The sequence below is a fragment of the Heptranchias perlo genome, chromosome 38 (assembly GCF_035084215.1).
Source record: "Heptranchias perlo isolate sHepPer1 chromosome 38, sHepPer1.hap1, whole genome shotgun sequence".
NCBI lineage: Eukaryota > Metazoa > Chordata > Chondrichthyes > Hexanchiformes > Hexanchidae > Heptranchias > Heptranchias perlo.
Genome location: NC_090362.1, coordinates 11,378,251 through 11,388,144, shown reverse-complemented (window position 1 = coordinate 11,388,144; position 9,894 = coordinate 11,378,251). Strand labels below are relative to the sequence as shown.

Here is a 9,894-nt window from a genome sequence, read left to right as displayed (position 1 = left end):
CTGCAAAGAGGCAGAAGGTTACTGGCTTGTAAGGTATTTACTCAGAACAGGGCATTATTTCTTAAGGGGCATGGGTCTTGCTCAAGGACCACTCTCGGCAAGGCTCCAACGTGCTATGTGATGGGTCAAGAGTCTACGCCTGTAGTTCCCCACAGGGTGAACCCCTGATTTCAGGAACAGGTGACCAGGCATTTCCCCACAGAGAAAGAAAACCGTGTAGGACCAGTAGTCCTTGTTATAAATTGAATAGCCAGGTGGTGAAGGATAGAATACTAGAGCCTGGTCTTCCGTTGCACAGAGACCCACATTACAAACGCCACACCCTAGATAAACTCTCATATGAATAGATACCAGAGAGTCCCCAATTGATACCCACCACCTGAATGCAATTTAATACTAATTGTATGAGTTATATCAATTAACAGTCCTATTTTAACCAGCAGCCCTTTCGCTTGTCATATGGAATCTGGGATAGCCCTGTCTCCGAGCCCGAGCTACCTTTTGCTGGAGATCAACAAAACTAGAGGGCACCTGACTGAATCTTGGCTCAGTCACCAACCCACAGCCAGACAGGTCATTAGAGGCCTAGATACACTAGAAGCAGCAAGTCTGGTGAGGACCATTTGTGAAGAGAAGGTAGGCTGAAAGTAATGCCCACCACTATTGGACATGGGGATGGGGGAGAGAGATACAGACCGCACGTCAGGGATCAAGAAATGAGAAATTACTCAGAGGAAACGTAGGGAAAAGTAATAGAAAAATAAGCAAGAAACATTGACGGTATATTTAAAACATTTCAAAAAGTGAGGAGTGGGATGAGAGAGAAATCAATTAACTCCAAAAATCCTAGTCACAATCTAAAAACATTATTTGTTACTAATCTCACATCTCCTGTCATCTGTGTAAATGGCAGGGGGAGGGTGGCTAGTAATGGAACATATGCCGGACACAGTCAAAGTGAGGGGCCTAGATGGTTAGTGGATAAGGGAAGACCCAATGCCAAGTAATATCACTTCAAGGGGATGTACAGGACAATGTTACAGTAAAGGATATGTCAAGAGAATTCAGTTCCAGCACTCTGATAAATCCAGATTAAACCTACACTATCGGAGTCCTCCAGCATTTTAGTGGATTCTGCAACATCCGGTGCACTGGGCACAGTGACTGCTACTGGGGATCTGCTCCTACCCAGGGTTCCTATTGATGCCGTCTTCACTGAGTGTACCTGAGGGTTTGTTCCTGGAATTGAAACAAGATCTGTCAGGTTTCTCATCAGAAGTATCATCACGCCCATCTTTCATCATCAGATAAAATTCACATCAACATACAGAGACACGCAGAGTTTCTACAGAAGATTCCCTCCCCATGTGATGGGCACACTCAGCAATAAAATCTTAAAAATCAGCAGGAATGCTGTCCCTTTAAGGGATGTAAACATGCACTCGAATGGATGTCAATAGGCTATTTAGCCCATCAGACTCAACCTCTTGCTGATGTCTATTACTAGGCCCCACTTTCATTTCCATCCAGCACTGGAACCAAATTTGTATCCCTCTCACAACCTTTTGAATTTTCACTTTTTTGAAACTGATCACTGAGCCGGCATTCACCGCGGCCGGTGCCAGTCTATTCTAGCTGAGCCGGCATTCACCGTGCCCAGTGCCAGTCTATTCTAGCCGAGCCGGCATTCACCGCGCCCAGTGCCAGTCTATTCTAGCCGAGCCGGCATTCACCGCGCCCAGTGCCAGTCTATTCTAGCCGAGCCGGCATTCACCACGCTCAGTTCCAGTCTATTCTAGCCGAGCCGGCATTCACCGCGGCCGGTGCCAGTCTATTCTAGCCGAGCCGGCATTCACCGCGGCCGGTGCCCATCTATTCTAGCCGAGCTGGCATTCACCATGCCTGGTGCCAGTCTATTCTAGCCAAGCTGGCATTCACCGTGCCCAGTACCAGTCTATTCTAGCCAAGCTGGCATTTATCACGGCCGGTGCCAGTCTATTATAGCCGAGCTGGCATTCACTGCTGCCGGTGCTGGCCTATTCTAGCCAAGCTGGAATTCACCATGGCCGGTGCCAGTCTATTATAGCCGAGCCGGCTTTCACTGCGCTCGGTACCAGTTTATTCTAGCCGAGCTGGCATTCACCATGCCCAGTGCCAGTTTATTCTAGCCAAGCCGGCAATCGCCACATGAGATGGCAGCCTGTGGTCGGTGCGTCCATTCCTCTAGCTGGCCACTTTATGAAGTAGTTACACCATAAGTTACATTTAGCTGAAGCTTTTCACATCTCACTGCTCCTCTGGTCTAGCGCGCATCCACCCATCAACATTGATTGTTCTCTATCCCAAGAGTCCATTTTCTTTGAATCCTTTTCAATGTTCTTTATCAGTGGTTTGTGTGCGCTTGTGTATTGGAAGTATATGTGTGGTTTGGGTTAGTGATAGAAGGTTATATGTTTACCCCTTTGCTCAGTTGGCAGTCGGTACCAGCTCACTCACCTGGCTGAGACAGTAATGGTGTAGCAGATGATGCTGCCTCGTAGCTGCTGCTAGCAGGCGGGATGGCAATCACAGCAAAACTTTTCAGCGGATGGGATGGGCGCACATGGGCCGTTGGGACGCTGCGATTGGATTCCTCCTCCTGTGACCCAGGCAAGTATGACACTACAGGTACATCAGTCTCTACGTTCTCCGAGGGGTGAGTCTGGGAACTGGGTGCTGGTGACATGTCGCTGTTTGGGGTATTTCGAACAGATTCTGGAACAGGAATCACCAAGAAAGAGTTACCTCTCCAGGGCATCACCAAACCTTGCAGCCTGAACAGGTCAGAGTCAACTATTACAACAATACACATGGGTCTTAGATGGATATGCTTAATCTTTGTCGAACGAAACATTGATAAATCAATATAGCTGTGTACAGAGATGATTCTTCTTATTCTAAACTATTGAACAGGACAGTGTGGTTTACAGAACTAAAGCACCTCTCATTGCCATGGCTGCAGCATGAAAACAGTGGGCCAAAGCCATTTGAGAAACTGTCTAAGATTTGGTTTGAGTATCTCTAGATGGTGCTGCAGTAGGCAAGAGGCAAACAAAAGCAATGTTTAATCCAGTAAACTCAAGTTAGAACCATCAGGTTGATGAAATACACAGAAGTTACAACACGGAAACAGGCTATTCAGCCCAACCAGTCCCTGCCAGTGTTTACCCTCCAAACGAGCAAACTGATCGCATGTAGACCCCCTGTTCCAGGATCCCTTAACCCCCACTTTTCTTTAAACCACCTATCCAGTCCAATCTTGAATGTTGACGTAGTTATTGCCTCAACCACTAACCCTCAGTAAATGAACATATGAAGAGGAGTAGATCATTTAGCCCCTCGAGCCTGTTCCGTCATTCAATAAGATCATGGCCGATCTGTGACCTAACTCCATATACCCGCCATAGCCCCACATCCCTTAATACCTTTGGATAACAAAAATCTATCAATCTCAGATCTAAAATTAACAATTGAGCTAGCATCAACTGCCGTTTGTGGAAGAGAGTTCCAAACTTCCACCACCCTTTGGTGTTTCCTAATTTCACTCCTGAAAGTCCTGGCTCTAATTTTTAGGCAATAAGAAGGTCTGGCAACAGGTTGCAGAGACTAGACTTGTATTCCCTTGAGTTTAGAAGTTTGAGAGGTGATCTAATCGAGGCCTCACATCTCTCTGTGAGAAGTTTCTCCTGTTCTAAATCTCTGACATTTAATCTTGTATCTATGGCCCTTTGTTTTAGACCCTCAACTACTGGAAACAGACTGCTTTTATCTACCCTATCCCCATCGTTTCATATTTTGAAAAACTTCTATTATATCGCACCATAATGTGCATTGTTCTAATGGAAAAAAGACCCAACTTTCAACCAATTGTTAGGTTACCTCTTAATCTTCCTCATTCTTTGAATGTAGTTCTGCCTCTGCAAACAAATGAATCATCTTAAAGGAAGCAAACCAAGTGGAACTGATTCTTAGAGGCTGGTGCTTCATTTGATGCAATAGTGTGGGAGTCCAAGATGTTCATATTGGTCAGAGAACTCTGATTAACAGAGAACAGATGGTATCGAACACTGAGTAACAGAACAGACAATATCGAGGGGCGAGTAATAGAGACCAGCCAGTATCGAGGGGTGAGTAACAGAGCTGACAGTATCGAGGGCTGAATAACAGAATTGACAGTATCGAGGGGTGAGTAACAGAGAACAGACAGTATCGAGGGGCGAGTAACAGAGAACAGACAGTATCGAGGGGCGAGTAACAGAGAACAGACAGTATCGAGGGGCGAGTAACAGAGAACAGACAGTATCGAGGGGCGAGTAACAGAGAACAGACAGTGTCGAGGGGCGAGTAACAGAGAACAGACAGTATCGAGGGGCGAGTAACAGAGAACAGACAGTATCGAGGGGCGAGTAACAGAGAACAGACAGTATCGAGGGGCGAGTAACAGAGAACAGACAGTATCGAGGGGCGAGTAACAGAGAACAGACAGTATCGAGGGGCGAGTAACAGAGAACAGACAGTATCGAGGGGCGAGTAACAGAGAACAGACAGTATCGAGGGGCGAGTAACAGAGAACAGACAGTATCGAGGGGCGAGTAACAGAGAACAGACAGTATCGAGGGGCGAGTAACAGAGAACAGACAGTATCGAGGGGCGAGTAACAGAGAACAGACAGTATCGAGGGGCGAGTAACAGAGAACAGACAGTATCGAGGGGCGAGTAACAGAGAACAGACAGTATCGAGGGGCGAGTAACAGAGAACAGACAGTATCGAGGGGCGAGTAACAGAGAACAGACAGTATCGAGGGGCGAGTAACAGAGAACAGACAGTATCGAGGGGCGAGTAACAGAGAACAGACAGTATCGAGGGGCGAGTAACAGAGAACAGACAGTATCGAGGGGCGAGTAACAGAGAACAGACAGTATCGAGGGGCGAGTAACAGAACAGACAGTATCGAGGGGCGACTAACAGAGAACAGACAGTATCGAGGGGCGAGTAACAGAGAACAGACAGTATCGAGGGGCGAGTAACAGAGAACAGACAGTATCGAGGGGTGAGTAACACAGAAGACAGTATCGAGGGGTGAGTAACAGAGAACAGACAGTTTCGAGGGGTGAGTAACAGAGGACAGACAGTATCGAGGGGTGAGTAACAGAGGCCAGACAGTATCGAGGGGCGAGTAACAGAGGCCAGACAGTATCGAGGGGTGAGTAACAGAGAACAGACAGTTTCGAGGGGTGAGTAACAGAGGCCAGACAGTATCGAGGGGTGAGTAACAGAGGCCAGACAGTATCGAGGGGTGAGTAACCAAGGCCAGACAGTATCGAGGGGTGAGTAACAGAGAACAGACAGTATCGAGCGGTGAGTAACCGAGGCCAGACAGTATCGAGGGGTGAGTAACAGAGGCCAGACAGTATCAAGGGGTGAGTAACAAAGGACAGACAGTATCGAGGGGTGATTTGACCAGCAACCTTGGCAGGATTCAATGCAGCATTTCGAAGACAAAGCCACTTCCTCCGGTTATCCAGTTTTTCAAACTCTCTCAGGTAATTAAGAGTCTGGGGACAGGTTGCATAGACTAGGCTTGAATTCCCTCGAGTATAGAAGATTAAGGGGTGATCTAATTGAGGTGTTTAAGATGATTAAAGGATTTGATAGGGTAGATAGAGAGAAACTATTTCCCCTGGTGGGAGAGTCCAGAACAAGGGGGCATAATCTTAAAATTAGAGCTAAATCGTGTAGGGGTGATGTCAGGAAGCACTTCTTCACACAAAGGGGAGTGGAAATCTGGAAAACTCTCCTCCAAAAAGCTGTGGATGCTGGGGGTCAATTGAAAGACAGAGATTGATAGATTTTTGTTGGGTATTAAGGAATATGGAACCAAGGCGGGTAAATGGAGTTAAGACACAGATCAGCTATGATCTCATTGACTGGCGGAGCAGGTTCGAGGGGCTGAATGGCCTCCTCCTGTACCTATGGCCTGGTAACTTGACACATTTAGCCAGTTCTGTAACTCCATTGAATTCTTGGGATAACAAGAACCAAAATAAATTAATTCCGCTCTGCCATAAACTGCAGTGTATTGGTGGAGAGAGAGGGAGATCTGGGAAATTAGACAAACAAGGGAAGTTCACCAAACCCAAGCTATAAAACACAGAAGGTTTAAAATATTCTTTTAGAATAATAAGGGCTGCCCACAGATTCCCCTCTCCACAGAAACACATTATTAGATGTGGGGGAACTGAGCATTTTAAGATCAATAATATGTATCATAAAAGAAACTTCTATGATTCTATGGGGAAGATGGGTATCGAGGGATATGGGCCAAGTGCAGGCAATTGGGACTAGCTTAGTGGTATAAACTGGGCGACATGGACATGTTGGGCCGAAGGGCCTGTTTCCATGTTGTAACTTCTATAAACAAATCATTTACACAGTAGTTGAATCTTTGAACATAAAAATGCCCCCAAAAATCCCCTACAAAAGTCCATGTAGGATTATTCAATCACAGACTCTCCCCTCGCCCCCCAAAACACCTATTGATTCCCTAATTTAAGGGACACAATGTTCCTTCTCCTACCCCCTGATAAATTATCTAGCAGTGCTGTTAATCTCTCTCTGACCCTCAACTCCTCTTCTCAACATATAGTGACCCTTTTAAGGGTACCACTGACCCTGCATCAGCTTCCATCTCCGTGAGGCTGTTCCACAATCACTATCCTGTTTCCTAATCTGTAGGCTCGCTCGAGGTTTGTGAATTATGTTCTCGGCCCATGTGGTCCTAAGCTCACTGTCTAAGATAAATAGATTGTGTTATTTCCAACCTCATCTTTACCTTTCATCTGAATTCTGTGGGAAACAAAGCCCAATTGTTACCAAGATTGAGAAGTTTAAAATCAAAATGATGTATTCAGAGATTAATGACTCAAATATTAATCAGGGATCTCCTTTCACTGAATAATCCAAGAATGAATCTGATGGACAGGATGCTGGTTCATGATAACACTGCTGCTCTTCCCCCCAACAGACACACTGAGGGAAGAATAAAGGAAAGGCTAATGGCAGCAGTTAAATCTCCACTCTAGTGGTTCCGAGGAGGCAGGGCTGAGGTCTCACCTGTGGAATTGGCCCTGTCAACTGGTGAGACAGATGGGCCAAGCGGCCGGCTGTTGATCTGGTGATGAAGGTAGCTGCGGGTTGGGGATGAAGGCCCGTCACAGAGGTGATGATGATGAGGGTTGTCGAGTGAATGGATGGGATGAGCACTAATCACAGCTGTGAATGAACATAACACAGAGAGCACTTCACACATGGAACCAACTACAGTGACCGAGAGAAACCCTTCCCTGCACCCAGACACACTAATCACATTCAGGACCCTCTCCCCAAACACGTCATCATATTTGAGACCCCTCGACACAACATTACGTCCAGGACTACCCTCCCTACACATCCACGTTCGAGACGCCCCCCGCCCACCCCGACACCCTTCTTCAAGACCCTACAGACACACATTGAATGCCTAGATACCTGCACTGGGATGACTGGAAGTTTCACTGGTGAATAAGAGAATCACTGATGGAAGTTCTGACTGTTTGTTATAAAATTGGATCCCTCTCTGAAACTAATGGCGCTCTTTTTGGCTACTGAACATTTATTTTCTTCTGTTTTTGAATTCCAGACACACTAGGTTGAAATGAAGATTTCAGTTGGTCCATTGTCAACAGGTATTGAACAAAACCGTATTTCAAAACCTGCGAGCATGTTTAATAATGTCCCTGGTGACTCGTTCCCTGTTGAACATTCGTCCAACATTCAATCAAAGGAAATTCAGTGATTTACGGGGGGGTTCCAGAGGCAATTTACATAATGCCAGTCACTACATTATAAATGCTTTGGTGAGGTTGTTAATTCCTCATTTACATCTGCTTGGTGTTACAGAAAACCAGGGCTGAGTATCAATTTAACATTTCAAGTTAACTGTAGAAATCCCTTGTAAAATGAGGCTCTAAATCCATGGAGAGTTTCTAGCGAGCCTTTTGCTAAGTATCGTCATTGGGCACTGAAATACACTGCGGTGCCACGGTGGGAGAAGAACCCGCGTTTCTTTAATTTCTCCCCTTTTTCACTCCCATTCTCTCCTAAAGGCACCGACTCTTGCTGGGGTACAAGTCCACAGGCAACTGACACCCTCCAGTACCTCTCCCAAGAGGTCCAGCCCAGAGCTGCATCAGGCAACGTTCAGTTTCACCTGCAGGGCCCGAAACACCTCTCAACTGTGGTTAAACATGAACTTTCCAGCAGGAATCCCTGGATAGTGATCCAGTCTCCAGACCTTGGATTCCCCACCCCTGCCCCAGGGGCACTAAGACCAATTGGATTTCCCCCCCACCGCCCCAGCTATGATCAGCTAACTCTGCAAAGACTCGGGATCGGACCAGAGACCTGGTCTGTGTGGGTAAGGTTAAATGATTCCCATTTAAGGTCACCAAACACCAACCTGGCACAGACACTTCTGCATCTCTTGCTGTCTGCTCGTTTTATCATGGTTATTAAATATTAACACAATCCTCAAAAGGGCAAGTGAGAAATATTACTAGACACACTAATGTTATTAGACATACGCTGTGGAGGTTGAGCGTCAAAAGGCATCATCATCTTTGGCCGTAATCCGCGCCGTCCACTCAGGGTCGACATTCCATCTTCTAATTCACGGCCTGCGAACAGAAATATCCCACCAGGGAGCCACACTTCACTGCACAACTTCACAACACATCAGGCGCAAGGCCCTTAATTCATATGAACAATGACAGACAGGACAAGTCTCTCTGGTCCACCCAGCCTGTCCCACACAACTGCAACACCTTGTGTGTCATTCTCCACCCCACCCTAAATCGTGGGATCTCCCGGGAGAGGCGAAAAAGCAGATTAAAAAAAAAAAATCTAGGCCCAATTTGGGAAACAAAATTTCCGGGAAATTCCTCTCTGACACCCCCCCCCACCAGGCGATCAAAACTAGCCCAGGAGATCACTCTGGCCCTGATCATTCAATGCAGTACCTTCCTTTTCGAGGTGATCTCCGCCCCAACCAAACAAGTCCAGCTTTCGCTTGAAGGAATTCAGCGAATTGGCGTCCACTGAATTCACTTCCTTTTTTAATGTATATATTTCCAAACATTTTAAGTTGAGTCATTGCTACCTCCTGACATTTATAGAGTTCCCTTTATACAAACTTCCCAGGCCATTGGAGGATGGTGAGCAGGAAGTGGGAGGGAAGTTTTGAGTGGTGATCGAAAGCTCGGCAAAAGATGGGTCTTGAGGAGATTTTTTAAAGTGGGGGGAGAGAAAGGGAGCAAGGCGGAGAGGTTTAGGGGGAGGTGGTTTGGAGGGTGGGCCTGTTTGACACACGGCTATCCCCTGACGGAAAGAAATACCTCATCAGGAAAGAGAAAAAGGAAAAACTATGAACGCTGGGAAACAAAAAAAAGCATAAAATGCTGGAACTATTAGGTGAAAGAGCAAGGACAGGTGGGGAATCAGTGTCAGAACTGAAATAGGAACTCGGACAAGCCCCTGCACAGGACCGACAGAAACAAGGAGAGAATTGCTCCTGTGTGCAGGTGCTGATGGGTCTTCTGCGTGACTCAACCGGTTACTGTTTTAACCCCAGACCCCCGAAGTGAAAGGACATTATGCTCTTGCACTGTACAGTCCCCCCCTTCTGATAGATGAAGATGGTCGTTTCTAGTTCTGTCTCTAAGCAAACTGGGATATACTGGAGATCAGTTAGTTCAACATGTTTCAAAATGTGACATGGAGTAACTAAGGTCTCCTGGAGTTCCATCACTTCTGATGAA

The 9,894-nt window shown here is 46.5% G+C and overlaps 1 protein-coding gene across 7 annotated transcripts in view; it reads right to left on the bottom strand.

Annotated features, from left to right (window-relative positions):
• The window catches only part of LOC137304745 (neogenin-like), a 140,949-nt gene that overhangs the window by 3,351 nt on the left and 127,704 nt on the right, over positions 1 to 9,894 (bottom strand). For 6 of the 7 annotated variants that reach the window (XM_067973434.1, XM_067973433.1, XM_067973436.1 and 3 more), the window contains exons 24-27: positions 8,662 to 8,754; positions 7,154 to 7,312; positions 2,497 to 2,754; positions 1,103 to 1,239 (exon numbers count right to left, since the gene is read on the bottom strand). In XM_067973434.1, coding sequence (XP_067829535.1) covers positions 1,103 to 1,239; positions 2,497 to 2,754; positions 7,154 to 7,312; positions 8,662 to 8,754 — 647 coding nt within the window. The remainder of the gene's footprint in view (positions 1 to 1,102; positions 1,240 to 2,496; positions 2,755 to 7,153; positions 7,313 to 8,661; positions 8,755 to 9,894) is intronic. The other variant, XM_067973439.1, reaches the window with a different exon arrangement.